This window comes from Paramormyrops kingsleyae, chromosome 9 (assembly GCF_048594095.1).
Source record: "Paramormyrops kingsleyae isolate MSU_618 chromosome 9, PKINGS_0.4, whole genome shotgun sequence".
In the NCBI taxonomy this organism is placed as follows: domain Eukaryota; kingdom Metazoa; phylum Chordata; class Actinopteri; order Osteoglossiformes; family Mormyridae; genus Paramormyrops; species Paramormyrops kingsleyae.
In genome coordinates this window covers 6,826,453-6,851,012 of record NC_132805.1, presented here as the reverse complement: position 1 = coordinate 6,851,012, position 24,560 = coordinate 6,826,453, and the positions used below count along the sequence as shown (strand labels likewise).

General features: G+C 48.2%; 2 protein-coding genes, 1 long non-coding RNA gene and 1 other non-coding gene across 10 annotated transcripts in view; 3 read left to right on the top strand and 1 right to left on the bottom strand.

Annotated features, from left to right (window-relative positions):
- The window catches only part of l3mbtl1b (L3MBTL histone methyl-lysine binding protein 1b), a 17,427-nt gene extending 4,534 nt beyond the window's left edge, over nucleotides 1–12,893 (top strand). For 5 of the 6 annotated variants that reach the window (XM_072716212.1, XM_072716208.1, XM_072716213.1 and 2 more), the window contains 15 exons: nucleotides 674–778; nucleotides 952–1,087; nucleotides 1,172–1,263; nucleotides 2,579–2,730; nucleotides 3,740–3,816; nucleotides 4,458–4,543; nucleotides 4,657–4,767; nucleotides 6,106–6,220; nucleotides 6,963–7,062; nucleotides 8,351–8,533; nucleotides 9,227–9,367; nucleotides 9,487–9,551; nucleotides 9,803–9,972; nucleotides 10,326–10,388; nucleotides 11,529–12,893. In XM_072716212.1, coding sequence (XP_072572313.1) covers nucleotides 674–778; nucleotides 952–1,087; nucleotides 1,172–1,263; nucleotides 2,579–2,730; nucleotides 3,740–3,816; nucleotides 4,458–4,543; nucleotides 4,657–4,767; nucleotides 6,106–6,220; nucleotides 6,963–7,062; nucleotides 8,351–8,533; nucleotides 9,227–9,367; nucleotides 9,487–9,551; nucleotides 9,803–9,972; nucleotides 10,326–10,388; nucleotides 11,529–11,657 — 1,725 coding nt within the window. In that variant the 3' untranslated portion in view covers nucleotides 11,658–12,893. The remainder of the gene's footprint in view (nucleotides 1–673; nucleotides 779–951; nucleotides 1,088–1,171; nucleotides 1,264–2,578; nucleotides 2,731–3,739; nucleotides 3,817–4,457; nucleotides 4,544–4,656; nucleotides 4,768–6,105; nucleotides 6,221–6,962; nucleotides 7,063–8,350; nucleotides 8,534–9,226; nucleotides 9,368–9,486; nucleotides 9,552–9,802; nucleotides 9,973–10,325; nucleotides 10,389–11,528) is intronic. The other variant, XM_072716209.1, reaches the window with a different exon arrangement.
- Nucleotides 1,306–1,469, top strand: LOC111859989 (U1 spliceosomal RNA). The gene has a single exon (XR_002841940.2). It is a non-coding gene; the product is annotated as a U1 spliceosomal RNA (small nuclear RNA).
- On the bottom strand, nucleotides 12,309–20,350 carry LOC140592578 (uncharacterized). Its single transcript, XR_011992907.1, has 3 exons — nucleotides 20,110–20,350; nucleotides 16,074–17,364; nucleotides 12,309–13,877 (listed from the first exon to the last, which is right to left on the bottom strand). It is a non-coding gene; the product is annotated as an uncharacterized lncRNA (long non-coding RNA).
- On the top strand, nucleotides 18,523–24,560 carry LOC111859988 (transmembrane protein 200A-like). Of its 2 annotated transcripts, none has more exons than XM_023843228.2 (2): nucleotides 18,523–18,949; nucleotides 22,453–24,560. In XM_023843228.2, exon 2 carries the CDS (start codon nucleotides 22,467–22,469, stop codon nucleotides 23,652–23,654), a length of 1,188 nt encoding a protein of 395 aa, XP_023698996.1. In that variant the 5' UTR covers nucleotides 18,523–18,949; nucleotides 22,453–22,466; the 3' UTR covers nucleotides 23,655–24,560. The 2 variants fall into 2 exon arrangements, with proteins under 2 accessions (XP_023698996.1, XP_023698997.1); XM_023843229.2 differs by lacking the exon at nucleotides 18,523–18,949 and adding an exon at nucleotides 18,966–19,547.

Genomic DNA, 24,560 nt, shown 5'->3' with positions numbered 1-24,560 from the left:
TGCCTTCAATTGCAGCATATGCTATGTTCGACCAACTTGGTATGTGTGTGTTAACCATCGTGAATGTGTTCAGCGGGTATTGAGAGGAGGGGAGGGGCTGCGCGAGTGTGCACGTGCACGTGCGCCTGCGCTGTAGTGCCACTGTGTGAAGTATGGCGAATGAGGCGAAAACTGCACTGTTGGTATCAATAATGGTGAAAATGAGTTATTGAAATCATTTTTAGTATCGATTAGTATCTGAGAATCGACTTCTGACAACCCCAGTGTCTCATTATTTTCAATTGCAGCGTCAGCTATATCTTCCGTTTCTGATCTTTCGCGGTACATTTTCGTGGCGCAGCAGTGAGAAAGGTCCCCCCTTAAACCAGCTTCCAGCTGCGCCACTTTCCGAAAGTTGTGTAGGGTATTTAAGCCGGTATTGCGGTATAAGGAAAAAAATCATATATACGAATAACAAAAACCGGTTTCTGGTATGAACCAGTATATCGCCCAACACATTTTTTACAGGCACACACACACACACACACACACACACACACACAAATATATAATTATAAAAAGAATAATTGCATAATTTAAAAATGTGAGTGATATTTTAATGGCACTAATTGGCTAGTAATAGGCTACTCTGGTTTCCGTGACGACTGGCCGTGTTCGTGTTTCTCCTCTCTAGCACCAGTCATTTCCTCAGAGTCGCAACGGCTTCAAGGTGGGCATGAAACTGGAGGGCTTGGACCCCAGCCACCCGTCACTCTTCTGTGTGCTGACCGTTGCCGAGGTAACGCTGCACCCCGTCCCGAATTTATGTACTGATGGGGTTCTTCGTGCGCCAGAGGGATCAGAGAGATGGGAGACCCCATTTTTCGTTTCCTCTGGCCTCTGCTGCGGTAGCTATGGTAACGTCATGGTGGCATGGCAGCAGATGACCTTAACCTGTCTCCCCCCCCGAAGGTCCAGGGCTACAGGATACGACTCCACTTCGATGGCTACCCAGAGTGCTATGACTTCTGGGTAAATGCGGACTCCTGGGACGTGAAACCGGCAGGCTGGTGCGAGAAGACCGGGCACAGGCTGCTTCCCCCGAAAGGTGAGGGGCCCCCCGGTGGAGGAGGTATGCCTGGGTGTCCTCCGCTCCTGCCCTTCTGTGACCTGGACGTTCGACTCTCTTCAGGGTGCAGGGAAGGAGAGTTTAACTGGAGCACGTATGTGAAGAACTGCAGAGGCCAGATCGCTCCCAAGAACCTTTTCAGGAGTCTGAATACGGTGAGTGTCTCCTGGGGCCACAGCTAGGGGCCACCGTTAGCGATACTTACCTGGCAGGGGAGATACCATGACCACGAAGGTGGTTCACCCAGGGTGAGGCCCAGCCATTGCACTGCGGCTGTTTTGAACCCTGCGAATTCCCCAAATGTGTGAATCTCGACTGCATAATTTCTGGTAGTGGGGGCCTGCGTTCATGCTATCCCCTGATTTGTTTTTTTTGGTGTCTTAATGGGTAGGGAAGCGTCATTTGAATCCCTGACCAAGTAAGGTACCACCCCCAAGCTTCCCCCTGCTATGTCACGATGTCACATATGGGTTAAATGCAGGGGACACATTTCGTCGTGTACTGTGGTGTGTCAACAATGACCACTGGTCATCTAATTCTGCAGGTGGCACTGGATCTTCCTGCTTACCGCTCGCTGGCTGTGGACAGCAGGTGTCACTAGTGGCGTTAGGAGGTGTTTGACGGGGGGGGGGGGGAGGTGACCGGATTTGGCGGGGGGGTGTGATGTATATTACATCGCAGTGGGCATAGATTCAGGAGTCGCATTGTGAAAGGATGCAATGTCAAGGAAGATTTTAAAATTTAAAATAATAAAGATTTAATCATTTTAAGTAAGACTAACACTGTTTAGGGTCCAGTTTCACATCTAAACATAACCAAACAAAATGACTGGTCCATATGAGTTTGTAGATCTGCACCCTGTTAGGTGCTTCATCTTCTCGCTCTGCAGCAAACTGGCCTCAGTAACGCATGGATTCATAATGAAAGTTAATGAACATTCGCTTTTTGGGGCCATGGGGGGTGTCCCCCTCCACCGCTGTTTCCGACGCCCCGGGGTGTGTCGCAGCACTGTACGAGTCCTTTGGCTTCCTGAAAATGTGGTCTCCCCTTGGAGAGAAGTCCTACAGGAATCCCTGGGGAATGTCATGTCAGAGTGTGGCAGCTAGGGGTGTCGCCGCCCTGCTGGCAGTCTCAGTACTAGACATTGCTACATGGGAACCCCTGTTACCCGTGGATGGTGGTTAATAAAGCCACTCTGTTGCTGCTCCTTTCAGGCCCTTGACTGTTGGGTGAACTGGGGACAACAGTGTTTGAGCTACTGGCGCCTCCTATAGGGCTGTGAGAAGCATGCGGGTTACGTTTGCACGTCAGTGGTGATTGCTGTGCTCGCGTTCGTAAGGTCACTTCAGCGCAGGGCTGGGCTGGCAGCAGATGTTTCTGGAACGTGTGAAATCGCAGGCTGTCATGGGGTTAGCACTCTGGCATGAATAACTTGCGTGGCGTTTGATGACGAGCGCCTTGGCCCCGCAGTCTGTGACTCCGTCCGGATTCCGTCCGGGAATGAAGCTGGAAGCTGTGGACAGGAAGAACCCGTCTCTCATCTGCGTGGCCACCATCGGCGCCGTCGTCGACAACCGGCTGCTCATCCACTTCGACAACTGGGACGAGTCCTATGACTACTGGTGAGTCAGGGGGTCGGAGTACTGGGGACTTTTGCGACTTTTGTGTTTGGGCGTAACTTGGCCGGCAGGGCTGCTGAAAACGGCGGTAATCTCGTATAGCAGTCAGTGCTTCTACTAAAGGGAGTGTCTCTTGGTAACCTCTGACAGTCAGATCAGACTTATAACTTGAGCTTTCAGTGATCTTGTCTTTGAAATGGGCGGTAGCAGGCTGGGGGGTGATAAACAGTCATCAACGATTTTTTAACACGGAGAATTTGTGGTGCTTTTTCACTGCACCAGGGTACTGTACTTTTGGTAGGTGTTGGTTTTCCACTGCCGTAGAAACTGGTACCGGTGCCCAGTGATATGTCAACGCGAGATGGGTATTTTGTACAGAATTTGAAAAAAGTCTATAGCGTATTACAGGGTTGGACGGTGTGCGATATTAATACCAACATGGCTTATGCACATGCAGTACTGGTTTTCATACCCTTTTACTGTACGGACATTATAGCGTAGGGGGTTTACATTTTGCTAAAACATTTTTACTCTGTCATAGGAAAGAAAAAAAAAAGCTTAGGAAGCTGTGCGATTTTAATCATTATTCCTTATTAATATTATATAGTGTATGTTTAAAAAATTACTTGAAAGTTTACCAGCGCTGCATGCGTTCTCTGATGATAAAAACCCTGATAATAAATTTTGTGAGAAATTTAACTCCTTTTTGCTTTATAAAAACCCTAATATCTATCTTTTTTTCTTTTCTCAAGACGGCAGTTGTATAGTGTTTAGATGCTGGCTATTTATATAACTGAACGAAAGAAAGTGTTTAAGTCCCACCCCAAAGTACCGAAGTACCCAACTGGTTTGGCACTTTCGGTACTGGAACTTTTTGGTGCTTTTGGCAAAGGGAAAGTACCGAATGTTCCGTACCAAAAACTGCAGTACCTGCTGCAGGGGAAATTTAGTGAAATTTAGCGCCCTTAGTGAAAATTGAGTAAATGTGAGTTTTATTTTTATTTATTTACAGGTGTGATGCCAGCAGCCCATACATCCACCCTGTGGGATACTGCGAGGAGGCGGAGTTAACGCTCACCACACCAGCTGGTACGCTAAACTAGTTAGGCCGGTGTAAACCCTAGTGGTCTGTGTGTGTCGGGTCTCGTTGAGACACAAGGGCAACTTTGGGAGACATTGTTTAATTTGACCAACCTATACTGCTCTGCAAAGGCAAAACACCGTAACTCCATGTTTTATCAAAACTGGATCTCTTAGGCTCTGCTGTACCTTGTGACAAAATCTCTTGGTCCGTCTACGCTCAGCTTTGAGGAAAACTGTGAAAATTCAAGTAAATGGTAGATCCACACCTAAACCAGGGCAAAATACTTTTTTTTTCTTTCTTTCTCTCAGAGTTAGTGTCAGTGTCGTTATTGAGTGTTGTTTTTATAGGGCTGAGTAGTTCAGTTGTCTCATTACCAGTGTTTTACTCCATCCTGACGACCTTCATCACCGGTCCCAGATCAGTGATCTCAGGGTGGGTTAGGGTTAGTAGTCTTTAAAGCTGTCTGCCTTCTAAAAGGCACTACTTACTCTTAAAGCGGTACAGTAATGTCTTTTGATGATGGTGAAAATGTAATCATTTTGAATTTGTGCGTTCTGGGCACTGCTGCACTTCTGAGCATGAGTCATTCTGGTCGCTGAATAAATAAAATGGATATGCTGACGGAACAACGCCGTCTCGCTCTCAGAATACAAGCATCCGAAGAGCTTCTCCTGGGAGAAGTACCTGGAAGAGACGGGGTCTCAGGCAGCTCCAGCTCGGGCTTTCAAACAGGTGAGCGAGGCCTGGTGGGGGAGCTCTGGCAACACCAGGGAGGTGTGAGGAGGGAGGGGCAGGTGGAGGAGATCCTGCGTGGAAGTTCACGTCATTTTCGGTTCCCCGTCCAGAGGCCGCTACATGGGTTCCAGATGGGCATGAAGCTGGAGGCCGTGGACAAGCGGAACCCCATGCTGATCCGCGTAGCCACCGTGGCAGATACCGAAGACCACCGGCTGAAGGTGCCCCCTCCCACTCTCTTCATCCGCACCGTCCCCCACCTCCCCAGCATGGTCGGTTGGGGGTGCCGTGTTTTCTATTCAATTTAATCGAGCGGGTCGGCCGGTTCTGCGGAGGATGCTTTCAGGAAAGGTTCCTGCTTGGACGGTATCTCCGATTTCATATCGCCATAACATTCGGATGCTTAACAGTATTTTGGCGGTATTTTCAAAAGAAATGCTCTTCTGGTAATTTTTGCCTCGTTGGCTGCTAGGAAGGGTGGGGGCGGGGGGGTTCCCCCTGCCCACTGAAACTGAGCCTCTGCCCTGTCGACATCCCGGAAAAATGGCACTTCCCTTTTAAGGAGGACGGCTTTCCTTCCCCATGGCAAGGTGACAGCAGAAATGGAGACTTGATGTCACACTGGCTTGGTTTGCCCAGGCCTCTGTGGAGAGCGTCAGCTGGGCCCTCATCACGAGGAGAGTGATTAATGAAAATGGAGAGTGCCCCCCTCCCACCCCCAGTTGTGTCTCTTAGGAACTATGTTTACAAGCTGAGCATTTACCAAGGTGGGGGGGGGGGGATCTGTTCCTCCCCTTAGGTTGCTGTACTTTACTCATTCATCATTTCTTGCTTGCTGTACCTCCTTGGATTTCCCTGTAAGCTTTGGATTAATTCCTTCCTGACCAACCTGTGATCCTGTCTGCTTTCTCCACATCTCCTTTCTCCACATCTCCTTTTTCCAAATCTCCACATCTCGCAAACTGCTGCTGAAAGACTGAGCACTGAGCTGCATCCTCTGCAAGTTCTTCAGTAGAAGATTCCTCTCTAGCCTTGATAAACTGTCCAGAAATAGAAGTGTGGATGAATGGCGTTTCGCTTTGGGTTAATGCCGCAGCCCCAGCATCCTGCATTGTGAACCTGTGGGCGTCTGTCCAACCGGCTCCTGGATAGTATCACCTCACACACCTGAAGTGGACCAGACATGTAGGGTGCGGGGGGGAGGTTGAATAGTAACCTTGGCATGTGCTCTTGAGCAGCGTTCCTCAACCCGGTCCTCGGACACCCCCAGATGGTCCACGTTTTTGTTCCCTCTCAGCTCCAGCCCATGAAGAACCCAGAATACCTGGTACTGACATGTTGGGAACTGGGTTGAGAAATGCTGCTATAGAGAAACTTTGGTTGGAAAAAGCTACTTTAGCAAAATGAGACTGCGGGTGTGTGTTTGGAAATGCTGTCTGGGCTCGTAACGGTTCCCCGTGAAGGCTGTGAACTCTGAGGACGTCGGCCTGCTGTTACACGCGTGTTCTGTGGGAGTCATGTCTCGCTGCTTAGTGAATCGGTTTTGCTCGTCCTTACAGGTGCACTTTGACGGCTGGAGCAAGGAGTACGATTACTGGGTGGATGTGGACAGTCCGGAGCTACACCCCATAGGCTGGTGCCAGAAGACGGGCCATCCTCTGCAGAACCCCCACAGTACGTGGCTGGGGTGGAGCTCAGTCACTCCCCCAGAGCTCTCTGGCGCTCGTTCCATTGGGCATCTGCTGCGACTCTGGTCTTGAGCGCGCTCAGACTGGGGTCCCCGGCTCTGTAGCAGCTGTCATCCCCGGGTCCGTCACTCAACGGCCATCTTCAGGGGTGGTGTTTGAGTGGCTATAGAGGGAGATCTGTTCCAAATCTGTTCTGGGAGCTCCATGGCATCATGGTCTGAGCTTTTATAGATCAGTGATTCTCAACCTGTGGGTCGCGACCCAAATGGCAAGTTCTGAAAGAGTTGGAAATGTAAGCGTTTTAAAACCAGCAAGCTCCTATGCTGATCCACGATCAGATTTCCCAGCCCCTATCCTAGAATGAACCCGTATAAACAGGTCTTGGGTCTGCAAATGCTTAGTGCAAAACTAATGAACACTCAATCATTAAACAGATGTTTAATTTAAAATTCACTGGCACATCCATTCAGATGTGTGATAGGCATTAAATGGCGTAAATTGCAGAGTGAACTGCACGCTTGATCATAGCATTAATTTAAACCTATACTTGATATAGGGTCGCGACTGAGCTGGCATGGTAACAATTAGGTGGTGGTACAAAAAGATTGAGAATCACTTTTACAGATAATTGTCATTTATTCCCAAAGTTTACTTGTTAACCAATCGGCCTGCTAGTAGGACTCAGGTCTGTAGTTCCTCAAGTCTCCTAACAGAAGGTCCTATTTCAGGTTCCACAGATACCTCGGTGCTTCTGGGTCAAGGCTGCCCCACTCCGGGGTGTAACGGCGTGGGACACATCCGGGGGCCCCGTTACGGGACTCACTACACGTGAGTGAGCTTCAGCGCTCTGAATGTGGCTGCTAGCATAGCATAGCATTGGTACTGCTGGCTGGGTTATTCAGCGGAATCCGCTTATAGTGATCACGTCTGTCTGAGTGAAACAGATCACCATAAGCGGATGATCATTATAACCGATTTCCAACCATTTATGTCTCAGGCAGATTACCATCTAATTGACTTTTGTATATTTTTTGCAGGAATATAAGTTAATAAAAACGGACAGCGTTGCTATTTACTTAATTTTATTGATGATTTTAAAATACAGTACAGCTGTTTCAAACGCTTTTCAAATTACTGTACAAATCAAGTTGCTGAACTGTGTATAATTCGAATATGCTATAATACTGTACATAATATTCAATTCAATTTTATTTATACAGTGTATTTTCACAGTGTTACATTGTATAATTGTCTCGTTTTTGGTAGTTTATCATAAGCTTTGAATCTATATTTGTCATTGAGAGAAAATGACGTTCTTTTTCCTGTCGTGTTTTCTGGGCATGCAGCATTAGCCTTGGGTAGCCTAGCTAGCCAGAAGCAGACGGGTTAGCGCAAGGAAAAGTAGGGCTATCAATGTAACGTTAAAAAAAACAACATGGCAGTTTAATTTTTTATATATGTTATGTCTAAGAAGACCCAAAATGAACCAAACTGAAGCGCATATGGCCGCTCTGACTACTTGATTACTATAAGCGAATTATTTAAACAATATTTGTATAGGAATGATTCTGTCCCAAGCTTTTTGAGCCATATAAGCGATTAATCACTATAATTGTGATCACTATAAGTGGGTTCCACTGTATTTAGCAGGGTTAGCACTGTTAGCATAGTGCTACGCTGTATCCCAGGTGCTGTTCTGCCTTTTTCATCCATATAAGAGGTTGATCACTATAAGTGGCATCACAATAAGCGGGTTCCACTATATTTAGCAGGGTTAGCACTGTTAGCATAGTGCTACGCTGTATCCCAGGTGCTGTTCCGCCTTTTTCATCCATATAAGAGGTTGATCACTATAAGTGGCATCACAATAAGCGGGTTCCACTATATTTAGCAGGGTTAGCACTGTTAGCATAGTGCTACGCTGTATCCCAGGTGCTGTTCCTCCTCAAGCTGCTCACTTTCCATGCTGTCCTGTAGGTGACAGATGGGCTGGGAGCTGCCTGTGCGTGACTCCCCCCAGAGGGCCGCTAGCGCAGGGCTGCTTTAGCACAGGCCGGCGCCCCGGTCTCCCCGCAGAGCTGCCCGGCTGCCCTTCATGCTGTCTTCCTCTCTGTAGCGCTGTCAGCTGCCCGTACTCTGAGATGAATCTGAACAAGGAGGGCCTGATTCCTGACCGCCTGAGCGGGGAGCGGCCCACGGCCGTCGCCGGGCCCCACCGCGGCAAGCGGTCTGAGCCGGCCACACCCACCTCCACCACCCCGGAGCTGCCGGACATGCCGGAAGACTCACCCCAGTCCAGGCATGTGTTGGCCAGCCCAACCCTTTTTATGAGGCCCCCAAATCTGTTTAACCTAGTTGTCATTCATCTTCCCTCCCATTCTGAGTGGCTAATCAGATGGGGGCGCCCCCTAGTGGCCGCTGTGCCCTAAGCAGCTTGGGCCGCCCAGTCTGTTATCCAGTAAAAGTCAGCCATCACACCTCCAGGGTTCTGGATTTGGTTTCCTTCCACAGCCCAGAGATATGCAGTTGGGCTGATTGGTGTCTCTTAATTGCACTGCAGTGGGCTGGCACCTTGTCCAGTGTGCCCCGCCCCCCACCTGGTACCCAGGCTCAATGTGGACCTGTACTGCAGACACTGGATAAAGATTAAATTAAAGCTTACTCAGAAACTAGCTAGGAATATGGCTAGAGTGTGCAAAATCAGTTTATTTTCCAGCTTACTAACTCTCAAATGTCAGCTGAAATTAAGGGGGTCTGTCATCAACTAGTCGTTCTAATTTTACCTGACATTCAACATTTGGCAGCAGGATGGAGTTAATTTTAATCATCCTGGGAACTTCAGATATGGGGGCATGGAGTCAGTCTGAGTCTCAGCAGTAAGAAGTACAGAAACCCGCTTTCTGCAGAACAGTTTCTTTCTGGCTTTGTAACCGCTGACTTGGTTGTGGGATGTGTTGCTGTGGTAACGGTGCCCCCCCCCCCCTCCCCGCAGCTCGGGCAGGAAGTTATGGAGTGGCGAGGGTGAGCGATCAGGCCGGAGCAGCACCCAGAGCCTGTCAGAGCCGTCGCACTGCGGCGATGAGCAGCCAGGGGGCACCAGGGAGCAGAGTAACAACGGCACCCGGCCCAAAAAGTAAGACGCCCGGCCTTAACCCTCCAGCGCTTCTGGCCTTGGGCCGCTCAGGTCCTGCCTACGATTCTCTGCGGCATGCGGTCCAGGCGTGATGGGCTCCATGTCCTGCTCACTTGCAGGTCCGGACCGATTCCCCGGTGCCTGAGGCTGCATCTTGTCAAGCAGGAAGCCGGAGAGAGCCGAGGTATGGACTGCTGGGGCCGGTTAGCTGGGCTTCAGAACCAGCCGCTCTCTGATGCACATTGTGTCTGAAGGTCCTGGCAACACTCCTGATCTGATATGTGAAGATCACTGTTTAAAAGTGGTTTTGCAGCTGTGGGTGGTGAGTCAGTGTGTGAGGTTATTTATGCAGCGTTAACGCTCTGTCAACAGGGCAGTTAGCTTAGCATAGCATAGCATAACAAACTGTGTCCTGCGCTGTGTCCTCCTCCCCAGCAGAGGGCCCCGGCGGCCTCCGGCACCCTGCTCGCGAGTGCATCTTCGCCTCCTCCTGCTCCTCCAGCCCCACCCACCGCATCCACATGTGCTGGGAGAAGCACTGCAAGCTCCTGCCGGAGGTGCTGGGCCTCACTGCCAAGCGGGTGTCCAAGTGGAGCGTGGAGGAGGTGGGCGGGTTCACACACACACACGCACTTTTATTTATGTGCATTAATTAACACACACGTAACCATGTACTTGTAAATTATCCGATCACCTTGCCTGTGATCGGGAGGTCACTGGTTCGAATCCCAGGGACTTCACTGAACCACTTCAGTGATTTCACTGTTGCGCCCTTGACCGCCCCCAGTTATTCCAGGGACTGACTGACCCTGCTTTCTTAAAAAAATAAAAGCATCTCCTAAAAAATAGGAGATGTACAAAAGTACCTCCACAGTCCCAAGTGGCAGGTGTTTGGGCTCCCAACTGGAGTGTGTCATCTCACTGACTCTGACTCTCTGCTGACTTATCGGCCTTCCAGGTTGCCAGTTTTGTCTGTGGATTGCCGGGCTGTAAAGACCATGCCCCGACTTTCAGGAATGAGGTAAGCGACACTGATATTAATATTATAAATGTTACTGCCTGTAACTGTAACTGGTCTTATGTGTTTTGTCCTTTTAAACCTTCTGCAGTATGTGACTTTTGTTTTTGTTATACTGAATATACAAAGAAGATTCAAGTGTTTCACTGCTTTACTGAGAGTGTTTATTTTTGTGCGCTTAAAGCTGCTGAATAGCTCCTGTAGCTCAAGTAAGTTGTGGGTTCAAAACCCAGGGAGCACACACAAATTGTAACCTTTCCCTTTACGGTTATGGCGCTTTTCCACTGGCATACAGGAACTGACTCGTACCCGAGCCGTACTGTAAAGAGACACTACGTACAGCACGGTTCCAGCTGGCTTCAGTTTTCCACTGCAGAAGGGTTCGGCTCGGCAAAGGCGCTGCCGGGTCTGGAGAGCGACCGTGACGTTTACTTACTATTCAGATGGTGTACATCATGATTTACTATGTGCTGCTTTTTGCTAGCTAGACAATCAGTCTTATGTCCGCGTCAAATGCTACCAGAATTTGTGCATGACCACATAAATATTGCATTATGAATCCATTCTATTCACCCATTCTAGTACTTTAAGTAGGATGCTGGAAGTTTTCAGGTTCCGAGTTATCTGGAATGCATCAATACATGGTGATGTGCGATATTACTAATAATGAATAATATATAGAATATACATCTTTGCCTTTGGATAATCCATACAATGGACACTAGTATCTTCGTACATTTTGACCAATCAGATGATGATGATGATGATGATGATGATGAAGCCAGCTCAGTTTGGTCAGCTTTTCTGCCCTGCTAGTAAGCAGCTTGGGTTCGAGTTCTTACTGGCAGTGGAAAAGCGCCATTAGCAGTTTTGGATAAAGGCGTCAGATAAATGTACCAATAAAGGGAAAGTCAGCCGTTTGGCTAAATCAGACACATTTACAGCACTGTTCTCAATACGCACCACCAGTAACCAGACAAGCAAAGGTGGAGCTGGAGCAGGTCAGCTTAGCGACACTCCCTGTCCGAATGTCACCGTGTCACTGAGATCAGCCTGGACATTAGCCTGGTACAGTGGCTCCTTTGTCCATCTGCCTGAAGCAGCAGCAGACGTTGACAGGCCCCTGTCCTCCTGTCTCCGCAGCAGATAGACGGAGAGGCTTTCCTGCTTCTCACACAAGCCGACATCGTGAAGATCCTGAGCATCAAGCTGGGTCCGGCCCTCAAGATCTACAACTCCATCCTCATGTTTAAGAGTGCCGACGAGGAGTGAAGGGCCGGCCGGCCCGCCCTGCCACATGTCTCCCTTAGTCTTCCTGTCATCAGTGGTACGAGGTGAAGGGTGAAGGTGTACTGCCGTACTACGGTTCTTGAAGGAGGGAAGGTCCTTAAAGCTCCTTTGGTGTTTGAGGCCCAGAAGTGTAAGAACGGCGTGAAGCTGTTTGATGTTCACGATCAGAATATCTCCCAGTGTGCATAGTTAACGGCTTATGGCTTATTGTACCAGCTTTTAGTAGAAGAAATGTTATTGTCAGGAGGAACCTGTTCAGGGATATCAGAACGAACTGAGCTTCTGAAGTCCTACCTTTTACTTGAACGTGTAGTTTTTAAATGAGATTTTTCTTTGGCAGTCAGGAAGTTTCAGTAGACAGATTTATGTAGGGGAGGGTGAACTGCGTTGAAGCTTGTATCAAATCTTCACCTCTGAGAAGCACTCCAGGCCTGTGGATGGCCAATTGCAGTTCCATATTCTGCCACAAGGGGGCAAACAAGTAGTTTACTGTTGAGATTTTTCCCAAGTTTACACTTAAAATGGGATGAAGGAGAAATGTAGTAATTTCTCTGTTTTCATTCTAGACATAGGGCTTGTAAGGGCTACATGCATGAATTTATTTGCTTCACAACGTTGGCTTTGCGGAAAGTCAGCTGGTATGGACTGGAAAACATTCACATGCCATTTGGTGTACGAATGAAAAAAGTTCACTTTTGAATGTAAAATATGCAAAAAAAGTATATGTTTTCTTACACATCTGGCATGGTTTACCTCAATGTCTAGTGTAAATACTGTTGACAGAACGTCTGTTGTACTAAAGACTTCTACAAAGGGAAATATGTTTAACAACTTGTGTTTTTAGTTGTCATAAACATTTCCCAGTATTTTACAAGAAAAGCTTCAGCATTTTAAGGGAGATCTTAAAGTATCTTAAACTGTCTGGACTTAAAAACCTGAGGGTTCATTTAAACAATTAATTTATTTTGTAAATTCCAGCGGCTTGTATAGGTTTTGTGAGTAATTTTTACTGGAATCCTCGTCAGTGTTACGTAGCGGTGAACCTCTGACCTCAGCGGAATGACCCTGAATGTGTACATGAACAACGGTTTATGTTCAAACCGAGTATTTATGCATTTATTTAAAGTCTTGATAATCGACGACGATTTCTGGAAACGTCACTGACTGGGCAGGTTGTTGCGTGCGAAACTGAATAAATGAATACAGTTGTCCCTCTTACTGAGCGTCTGCGTGTTGACTGGGGGTGGTGTGTACATCCTTCTTTCGGACCAGCAAAGTGTTGGACTTTGCTTCTGATTCACAGAATCGGGTTCCCCGACAACCCTACCAGCTTTGCAAAAAATTCACACATTTGCTGTAATTGTCCAAGCCAGGGGTCACCAACCTTTTTGAAACAGAGCTACTTCGCGGGTACTGAGCCATACGAAGGGCTACCAGTCTGAAACGCCCTCCTAAACTTATCTAAACTTCTTGTGTAATAAACATGTTTTTAATGCTTTTTTTTTTAGATATTGTCATTTTCAAATCTATATAAATGCAAATGTGATTAAAGAAGAATAGCAACAGGATAAAATTAAATTTTAGACGCTGCTCACTGGTGAGTTGTGCTATTTTTAGAACAGGTCCGCGGGCGACTCATGTGGTCCTTGAGGGCATCCTGGTGCCTACGGGCACCACGTTGGTAACCCTGGTCCAAGCACATCATGCCACTAATTCCGAATCCATTTGTTCTCAAATTTCCAGGTCCTCAAAATCAGAATTCATTGGTTCGTCCTTTCACAAACAGCATAGAACATAAAGAATAATAAAAATAGCTTTTAAAGTATGAGCATCAGTCAGTAAACCGGTATTTACAAACGGTGAACAAAGCCAAGTGGATGTGCATGTTTAAATACTACCAAGTACCACATTCCCCAGTTAATACATATAACGTTATGCATTAGCTACAGATGCGTGTGTGTTTCTGTGCAGAAGGGCATGGTAGCAGCATCGGCTGTGATTGCTGCACGCGCTCCGTCCGACCGTGCTCTTCCTTACCATCTGCGGAGATGTGAGCCATCCGCTCCCAGGCGCGTTCCTCCTCCTGGCCACGGTTCTGCTGGACAGGCCCGGCTAGGTGAGTCTCCCTCAGCAGGCCTCTTCCTCCTTCCCCCTTGTCACACATCCGGTGCTTGGCACGAGGCCGCCATGTTGTTTTTCAGTCTGCTTGGAAGGGAGGGACAGCACTACACTGCACTGCACTGCACTGCACAGCCCACAGGGCTGAACTCCCTGACAGGCTCCCTCACTGGTGCCCCCATGACCAACTTTCAACTTTTCAATATTATGTTTTTATTCAGAGTATATCTTGGTGCTAAGGCATGTTATAGTTTTATTTAAGCACATTAACCACATTGTTTTGGGCCTGATTCTAGATGAAAGCCCCCCCCCCCCCCCCCCCCCCCAAATGGTCAACGGTATTCACTGCATATATGTGGTGTGTTTTGGCTATCAGAGCCCCCTGGTGGCCATTGTAAACCGCACAGTCTGGACTGGAGCCCTTTTATGGTAATGATAAATGATACTGTGCTGTATAAAGTCCCCTGATAGTACTCAAAGGACATTGACTGTGGATAGGAGCTGTATAACCCAGTCTATGGATGACTGCCCCCTGGTGGCACTCCCAAATTAAAGTAAATAGCAGGCTCCATGGATATCAACAATTATGCTGTCCGAAAGCCCCCTGGTGGTTACTGCATGTAGCCGTCAGGAGATGATTCTGTGATACCGCAGGGAAATGCGCATGTTTTAGCTGCCCTGATGTTGCCTGTAGACTCTTACTTCAGGGCATGGCAGGTTAACCTCTCCCACTTCTGAATGGCGTCTCTGCTGTTGCGGTGTACAGGGAGGTGCTGGGATCTCTGCCCTACACCCCCTGAAATGAGGCCTGCCGCTGCTCCAGCCAGATGTGTCAGAGGACACGATAAGACATTCCTACAGCTGTGTAACAGCAGTGTGCTCGTCTCTGACAGCGTTGTGTGAGTCACTTGTGAAGGACACTGATGGGTCAGACCTTCCCTCTGCAGCAGAGCTGGGCTGCTGCCGCCTAAGGTATGGCGTCACTGAGCCGTCACCTACGCTGGCCGTTATCGGCCCCCGCGCCCCTCCCCGGGCTCAGTGACAGACGCAAGAGGCTCCAGCACGCCGAGCCGAAGTCTCCAGAGTCCATGTTTGCTTTTGCTGGAACTCTCCAGCTGAGCAAAGCCATGAGCGTTCCAAGCTGGGAGCTGTTCAGCCCGTCGGATTTTTACTGACCGACATTATCATTTATTTACAGCTGACATATTTCAGTAAATGTATTCTCCTGATATACCAGAAAAGGTCAATAACAATTACTACCTGAAAAAAGCAGTTATTCCAAAGTGTGGAAAGTGAATCTACAAATGTGTGGTCGTTTTGGATTATCTTAGATGGATAACTTTATCCCAGAGGGAGATTATTGTGCATGTATAATATGGATCAACATACAAGTAGTGCAAAGACTGTACACATAGTGCAAGTAAGTAACCATAGTGCAAGCAAAATAACAATTTCAACGACCAACATCACTACTACAGTCCTTAGGTTGGAAGCAGATGCCCAGGAGCTTATGCTAAAATAGTCGAGAAACGTATATGTGCAGGTAGCAGGTTTTCAGATATGTGCAGGGCAGGGCAGGTTTTCAGATGCCTGATTGAGTTTCATCGTTAAGCCCTTGTGATTAAAATTATTGTTGAGCAATTATTTCTTAAATTGACCACATTGAGCATGGCAAATGTTTTAAAAAGATTTTTGGCGTTTTGATTTTATCAGTGACTTCGGATTTTGATGAAGGTGAACACAGTCCTGTTTTTGGTTTTTATGGGACTTCAGGGCTGGTTGGATGAACCAGGTGCTGATGTTTATGCTGCTCAGGTCATGTGATGTTCCATTTAAAAAAAAAAAAAAGTAAAAAATCAGGCACCTGCAGTAATGAGCATGAATCCTGTGGTGCCACTAAAGCGACAAGCAGCGCAAGTTGCAGGGAGACTAGGTAGCGGGTCAGAACCGTAGCCACGCTGGTCTGGAACTCCTAATGGAAGAGGTGGCCCCCGGCTATGCTTAGCGAGGCACACACAGCTGCCCCCTTCTGCCAGGGAAGCAGATGTGGGAAGCAGCAGGTGCCGGGCCAGTCGGCCAAGTGCCGCTTCTACCGCGCCAAGGATTAAGGTTCTGGCACGTTCACCTGAGGAGTGATTTATGATCTGTGTTATTTGCCACTTTTCTACCCAGGAGCTGCAAAGCAAAGTGACGTTTTGTGGCTAAATCTGGTTTAATGACTGATTTTGTTTATTGCATAACTTCAACGAGTGGAAGTGAACGTACAAAATGTATACATACCTGCAAACTCTGAGTGAAGGTGAGTCACCGTGTCTAACCAGCCGCTTCTGCTGCATATTTTCGCCAGGCCGCACCTAAGCCTCTCCAGCCACAGCCGACGGTGGGCATGAGAATCACCTGTTTGACTCCTTTTAGCGAGTGACTCTTCCAGTGCTGTCACGTGTGTCTCGCTCGTCGGGCTTTTGCCAGACTCCCTTTTGCCATCTTCGGACCCAGGAAGCGGTGAAGTTAGCGAAGTGTGCAGTGTGTCACGATCCAAACGTCCAGTGCTGCACTGATAGTCACACCCTTCCCAGAGTCGGGACTCTCATTCAGAGTCAGGAGCGATTCCACTGATTTTTATTGTTAATAAAAGAAGTGTAACTGCTGTCTCTCAATCCTGCGCGGGTGGTCCTGTGATGGGCCGTCCTATCCAAGGTGTCCCCTCCCCTCTACTTTCTGGGATGGACTCCAGGTACACTGTAACCCTGCACTGGATGGATGTTAACTTAATATACTCCACAACTGCTATTTGCTTTGTAAAGTGACAGAGGACATCAGACCTGTACATACAATTATGTAAAGTGTTAGAGCCGGGAATAAGGCTATAAATACCATAATTCAAACTAAAAAATGGGTCAGCTAGAAAATAATCCAGCATTTTATATGCAAAAGATCAGTGCATTAAATTTGAAGAGCATCGTGCAAAGAATCACTGAGCTACAGCCTAATTTGCACACTGCCTTTAGAAGCTAAATGCTCATAGATCTATTAGAGGTGTATATCTGTCAGACGGCACACAATTGACTAGTTTACATGTAATTTTAAGGGCATTATGAGATGACTGATTTATTTTTAAATGAATGAGGACTAGACCACGGGTGACGTACCGTTTTTGAGTCAAACCACATTTAATTGTCTACAGCGCAGGAATTCCCAGTTGAGGACAGCTGTTACAACATAGACTCACTGGCGCCAAAACTTGCAAACACCTAAAGAAAACAGCCAGGGCGTAGCGGGCCATTTTCCCAGGGCGAGGGCTTCCCACGACCCCGTGGGAAAAAGAAATTCCAGGCAGAGATTTAGACCAGAGCTGGCGGTCTGGTTGGTACAGGCGATGGAAAAACCCAGAGAGGACCTGAGTCTGACATCTGCCCTGGTACGCCGAGCTCCGCAGAGTCCGAGGCTCGCTCTCGCCGCGACAGATCTCCGGCTGCTGCTGATCGAGGGCGAGATGGTCGCAGGCTGAGCGCCGCGCCGGTCTCCTGGCAGGCGCAATCCCTCCATCACGCTGCGTGATGCCAGTTACGGCCTGGCAAGGGTGAGTCGTGATAAATCACACGTAAGATAAGCTTTATGCATCCCACAAGGGGAAATTTGGATGTTGCAGCGGGCACTACAGAAAAGAAATAGGATACGGCAATTTACGGTAGTTCACAGTTTTTAACACTGCCAATAATAAATTAGAGTGAAAATAGCAATGCAGTAGGTCATATTTACATTGAGTGTGTCGTGCACAAGTAACACACCCGTCCTCTGCACAAGTGTGTGTTTCATATTATATTTGCCGAACGTCTAAGAATTTCAATGTTTGTTGAATTTAGAGATATCAGTCTACACAGTCAGGGTTGACTAGCTGTAGGCAGAATATATAGGTAGTTGCCTCGGGTCCCTGAATTACCTGCGTCAAGGAGGAAATGAAATGATCATCACTTTTCTGTGTGGGGGGGGTCCCAAGTAAAGCTTAGCCTAAATTATGCAGGGGGGGGGGGGGGTTGTAACTGCCCCCAATCCAGCCAATACACTCCAATCCAATGGACTCCCTGAAATGAGTGGATATGTCAAGCCCCCCCCCAAAGCTCAACCCAAAGTCATGTCCTTTCCTGTACTCGAACATTACACTTTCCATCGCACTGTTTCAATAAAAAGCCTGAGACGTGACAAATGATCGAGCAGCGGGGGGGGGGGTCTCGCCTGTCCCAGTGCCACATAGAGACTGATACTGTGACAGCCTTGAGGACACACATCAGGACAAAGCAGACAGCTAGACGTGTCACCAGCCTCACAAGCTGATCTGGACCTATGTGACCGCGTCCAGAGCTATGCTGACCCGGGGAAGGTCATCCAACCTGCAGGGCCTTTGGATCGGCCATGGGTCCATGTGCAGGGCTTTCCAGAACCATTCTACAAAGCAGGAGCCCATCTAAAGCTGCAAGTAGCTACAAAAGCAGGCTCAATGACACATACAATTGTCATCATTAGGAAAAGCCCCCACCGACAAAACGAATTAAACAAATTGCACTTTGTGGACTGCTATTAAACTCTTTCTGGCACAAAAAAGGTTTTCGGGGAACGAACCCGGCTGCTCAGCTTATGTAATATATTCCGTTAGGGAACAAAAAGGGGAAAAAAACAGACGTAAGGAATCAAGCCGAAAATAAGTGGCTGTGGTCGCACACGTCCGTTAAGTTGCGCTCAGCCAGGAGACAACGCATCCAAAAAAAAAAAGACTCCATGAGGAGAAGAGAGGAGGCGCCACTGGTGTTTGGCTGGAGGAGTGAGAGGGTCGCCTGGTCGGTGCTGTGGAGCCAGTATAGGGTCGACAGCGCTGTACCGACTCTCTTATTAGACACCAGTTCACCAGCGCTGGAGCCTGTTAAAGGCAGGCGGTTTGGGAGTGTCCCAAAGTTGGGAAAGGCTGGTGCAAGACGGGGAGGCTTTTCCGAAGCCCCATCGCAGCCACACAGTTATTTACCAGCTACAATATGTCCCTGGGCTCTTAGGAAGGAGGCGCATAAAATGTGAGACCTCTCGATGGCAAAGGGACAGTGCAATGCGCACCGCAAAGCCGCGCCGCAGAGAAGGCGACTGACCGCATCGCTTCCTAGGCAGCTGCCGTAAGTGATCGCAGTGACCGCCGTGCAGGACGTCTGCATTTTCACACTGATCACCCTCTACACACCCCCGGCTTGCATGCACCTTAAAGTGAGCTAAGATCGCGGTCCTCTTCGGCGCACAGAAACCCAGCTTTCGCGTTAAAGTTTCTCTGGGGGATTACCAGCAGTCTCGGAAAATATTTTGGATGCAGTCCGAAGGATCACTCACGGGAAGAAAAGCGTAGACAAATAAGGCTTCTGTGGGCTGGAAACTGCACCAAACTGAACTGGGACTTGGGATCTTTTTACCTGTTGGTTCGTCTGATAAGCGTAGTATTTTGATTTCTTCGCAAAAAAGATAGACTTTGATTAAAGTCACGTAGTTGTTCCGTAAGGCAACTCGTTTCTCGTGACATCTGGCAAAATTGCTTTGAGTTTAATTGCAGATGAAAGTCACTTTAGAAGCGGAAGCAGCCTTTCTTGGACGCAAAGCAAAGCCTCTTTTCCCGACTCTGTGTTGATGAAATATGTGGCGGATCAACGTCGCTTTTCCAAACAGCGTCAATTTTTAATTCTGCAATTACATGTTACGATGTTAATCGCACATATTCACATAAAGGTGAGGTCTCGCTTAGCTCAGCGCTGTAAAGCATCGGTATTAAATATTTTTCATTACTCGGTATGCATTGGTAAATAATTGTTAATAGATTCAGATACTCACGACGGTGACTATGAATATTGTTATCTTGTCATGAAACCTGTGTTAGTGATACCGGAAGGATTGGAGTTTATGAACGTACGACACGGAGAGTTATACTGCTGTAAATGAGGTATAAAAAAGAACGTAGAGTTGCACTGGTACCAGTGAGATCGGCTATGTAAAGGAACACATACTGGTATAAATGGGGGGGAGTTATATATATATATACCGTTATAAATTGTGTAGAGTCGAACTGATGCTTTATGTTAAATTTCTGTAACTCACTCAAAGGCGCAAACCGCCGTTAATCTTCCTTAGCTAAATAAGTAAAATAGTAACAGGCAAAAGAGTGAAACTCGAGAATAAATCGGTTTATGCGATAGTGTGCGCTGTCCAGGTTCATCATCATCATCATCATTATCATTATTGTTATTAACAATATGCATATTATTATTATTATTACTATTATTATTATATTTACCCATGAATGTCGGTGTTTCACTCCTAACATTCTCTTCCAAGTCCTGCTGTGATCCTGCTGTCATGTCTGCCTCTGGACACAAGGACTCAGCTAATTATAGAAATATTGTATAAAACGTCTGTTTTCCCTCTAAATAAAACTGACTTAATTAGGTAAAACGTCCTTGCCACAACACTGAGATATAGACACTGGGAAGGTCGCCAGACTCGTTAAAATGAAAGTGCAAAAACGAGCTAATGAAGAAAAGATGTGTAATTCTCATGTGAGGAAACGTTCATGTGCATTCAAACCTTTCATGAACACGTTTGGGAACTGACCTCCCCGAGTTTTTCCTTTCTGATATGTCAGTATTTTGAACACCAGCATGTTGAACGTTAAGAAAAGCAATATTCATTCATATCACATACCCGCCTGTGACCAGACAGAATGGCTGGTTCATACGATGGTCTAATAGTTAATCTCACAACCTGTGATTCTGTATTATTCATTTTTGTATTCTACAATTGTGCATGCTTTTTCCCTATTTTATTCCCTATTTTAAAAAACTGATATCCACATGATGTTAAAAATGGAACGTGAGATGCTTTGAAAGTCAAAACCATAACCTATAGCTGTCATTTCTCCGCTTAAGATTTGTTTTTCCCTCAAATGATTAATCCACTGATGCTCATATCAAACGTCATGTTTAATATTTTAAATATGTGCTGGGCGACGTCCCGATATTTCAGAAAGATTAGTCATTTGAACCAGATGAGGTATGTTGTTCAGCTGTGTTTGCAGAGATAGTGAGATATGACGCTTACCAAACAGTGATTCAATGGGAAAGTTTTTGACCCACCCCGACCTATTTTCTCATTTAAAAACAAAGCCCTGCCTTTGTTGTTTTGTTGGTAAGAATGTAGAAAAGACAGATTTCACTAAATGTTTAAAATAAAAAGAAATAAACAAAGGAGTAGAATGGCAGTTTGCTGAGCTGTGCGCTTGTGAGACATTACCCATCATGCACTGCTGCCTGAGAAAGCCAACTATTTCATTCACATTCACATCCCCCCAAAAAAGAAAATATTTCTTTGTGTTTCTGCTGGGAATCGTTGCTTTTATGCTAAAAAAAACCAAAAACAAAAGCTTCCTTTGCTTTAAATATGGCAGGTAGTTTGAAATCTTTCTCAGTGACGGTGAGGCGTTTAATTGACTTCCGCACCAGAGACTTGCCTTCATGGGTGTGGGTTCTCCGCGGCGCATTGGCGGCGCTGACCCAGTGGTCCGTCTGGATGCGGCAGAGCCGCAGCATGGGGCGGCCGGGCGGGCGGTGCGGAATGGCCACGTTTTCCGCAGTGCTCCCCGCATGGGCCTGGCTCGCGTGGCGTGTTTGGAGCTCGTTCCGTTTCACTGCGCCCTGTTTACAGCCGTGCCTTCGGGGGGCGGCCGCACATGTGCTAGCGTTTCTCCTGTGCCCGGGCATGAAAGGAAACGACCGTTTTTGTGTGTTTTCCTGAGACAATTAGTCTCCTTGACGGCCTGTGTGCTTAACAGCAGAGTGCTTCAGGGCATGCTGATTGCAGACAGAGATGAGACATGGACCGACACACACACACGGGCGCTCTTAGGCTGTCGTGATAACCGACCATCCCAGGTTACTTCAAAATAATATTTGGAATCACGTCGTGGGGGGTGGTGTGTGGTTCAGCAAGTGAAACGATGCTTTATTTGCTGTTTGCACAGGTACATTAAAATGCTTCTTTCACATATCCCATCTTGCTCTCCTTTGAGATACGCACACCCACATAGGTTTGTAATTATATCTTTGTGGGGACTCTCCATTCATTTCTATGGAGAAAACTTTAACCCCAATATGACGACCATAACCCCTACCCAGCCCTAACCTTACCCACAAGAAACCAAACAAAATGATTGCATTCATAGATCTTTGCAGGGACCTGAAAAATAGTCCACACAACGTCAAAATAACAGGAATACACACAGTTGAGAATGCAGCTTGAGTTCCAGTTACAAGGTCGTCCATTTATCTGGTGACCATGAAGCATTTTATGGGTTAAGGGCCCAATGGAGATGTAACTGTTCTGCTGAGCCTCACACCAGCGACCTTCTGGACAAAAGCATAGAAGCCTAACCCACTGATCCATGTCCCCTGGCAGGTAGTTTGGGTTGTGCTCCAGGAACTGTCTGACCCAGCTTTCAGTTGTACGTTCCTTTGAATAAAAGCATGTACAAAATAAATAAATTGTAATTGTTGTGAGATGCTTCGCCTGTGTAAGGCTGATTCTTTAGAATGCCAGGCGGCTGCTCCGAGTCACGGTGGACTCCTTGTCTCCCTCCCTCCAGCCTCCTCTCCCGGCATGACAGCGACGGGCTTCCCCGGACTGAACCCAGGCTCTCGGTTCGCCTCGCACTTCTCACCCTTCCGGCAGCGCCTACCCCGCTTCGGCTTCTGCTCCAAGAAGAAGAGTGAGGCCGCGATCCAGGGCCGCCTGCGGATAAAGTCGATGCCGGGGGCCTTCCTCATCCTGGGCGTGGTGGTGGTGCTGGTGGGCACTGCGGTTGCGGTGGCAGGCTACTGGCCCCGGGCTCATAGGGCCGGCACGCAGGGCCAGACGGCCGTGAACGGGTCTCGGGTGGTGCAGGGGCGGGCCGCGGGGGCCCGGTCCTTGCCGTCGGCTGCCGGGCTGATGCACAGCGACCGCATGAAGCTGCTGGGCCCCATCGTCATGGGTGTGGGCCTCTTCATCTTCATCTGTGCCAACACCATGCTGTACGAGAACCGCGACCGTGAGACCCAGCTGCTACTCGCCCAGGCCGCCATCAAAGCTGCTGTCCCCGCCGATGGTGTCCTGCCTGCCCTGGATGGACCCCTCCCCCTACCCCCCCACTGGCCCGTCAGCTTGACGGCCACAGAGCTCAACATCTGTTGCTTGGAGGACCTCGCCGACTCAGAATCCTTGCTGCTACAGGTGGGGGCCGGGGGCAGTCACTGGGCCTCTGGAGTGCGACCCTCGTCCACCCTGCTGACGGAGGCTCTGCACCACCAGGGCGCGTCCTCACCTCCCATATCGCTGCGCACCATCCACTCCGACTCCTGCAACTCCAGCGTCATCAGTGTGAACATCCCCGGGGGGTCAGCCCCTGCCTCACCCCAGTCGGTATCCAGCATTGGCGCCGTGGCCCCACCCCTCATTAAACTCAATAACTACCCAGTGGATGCCCCTCCGGGCATGTCTAGGGATGACGACTGGGGGGCACCCATGTTGCCTCGCCGTGCCTACAGCCTCAGCTGCAGGACTAAGCCCCGGGAGCACCAGCCTCTGGCAAGTCGTATGGGAGCACTACACGCTCCTATGACCCCGGGCGAGCCATTCCGGAAGGAGTTCAGCTCGGACATGTGCCTGAGCACGGCTGCCCTCGACCCTAGGGGGACAGAGGAGCAGAAACACCGCAGCTGGCCGCGACTGGACCTCAGCATGACCAGGAGGTACCAGAAACTGGAGAACGCTAAGGACTCGGGGGAGAAGCTGGAGCAAGCGTCTTAAGGCAGCTTGTGATACTGTGGCCAAATTGTGGGGGAACCGTAACACCGAAGGGCTTACTCACCATCATGGACAGAAGGGCCCTCAGTTCTGGTCCATGGCAGCGTTACTGTGGGATATACAAATGTTCTGGAGATCTTTTTAAGAGTGCAAACCACAGTCAGCATGAAGCGTGCTCCTTGGAAGTGGACATGCGGGCAAAGTGTACAGTCACCGCATGGCATTTTCCAGGAGACCGCTCCGGTTTTGTGTTTGGAGTTTCTGCCATTAGTGGGATTGCATTTTAAGCACATCACAGAGGAAAGAGAAGAGACTCTGGCGGCAATGATGAATTTGGAGGCATTTCGGAAAGTTTGCTGGATTTTATGAATCATCACGAGGAACCTGAGACTTTAACGTTTCTGTTCATGCCACAGAGCATCGGTATGACAGATCAGGAGAGTTTTCGTGCCGTATTTTAGCTATGAATCGAGTGCGGCATCTCCGTTAGCCAGCTAGCTGCCGGCATGCACAGAGACGTATTGATAGCTATCGATTGTTCCCCCTAGTTATTTGTCTTCCGAATGCACGCTGTCCCCAGTCGCTCTGGCTGCCTGTCCTCACAGCGTAATCCAGTCTCATGATGGAAGAAGCAAACAAAGGCCGTGACTATGTTTTAGGATCGTTTAAAAAAGGACAGATCTTCATAATGTTGACCGGGAAGTCTGTTCGGGCTACCGATTTAACGATCAATATGCAGGGTTTTGGCTCATGGATCTGTTGGCCCGACTAGTACAGGGTTCTGTTCTGTGTTAAGGAACAACGAGCAGTATGTCGTTTGGTTTGATCTGAGCACCAGAAACTATGTTGGATCACTGAGAAGCGGAGAATGACCTGTGTGATGTTACTGTCAATAAAGGCAGGACGAGA

Bases quoted from the DNA above. Each gene is read 5' to 3' on its own strand.
- LOC111859988 (XM_023843228.2), top strand. From the start codon at position 22,467: ATGACAGCGACGGGCTTCCCCGGACTGAACCCAGGCTCTCGGTTCGCC.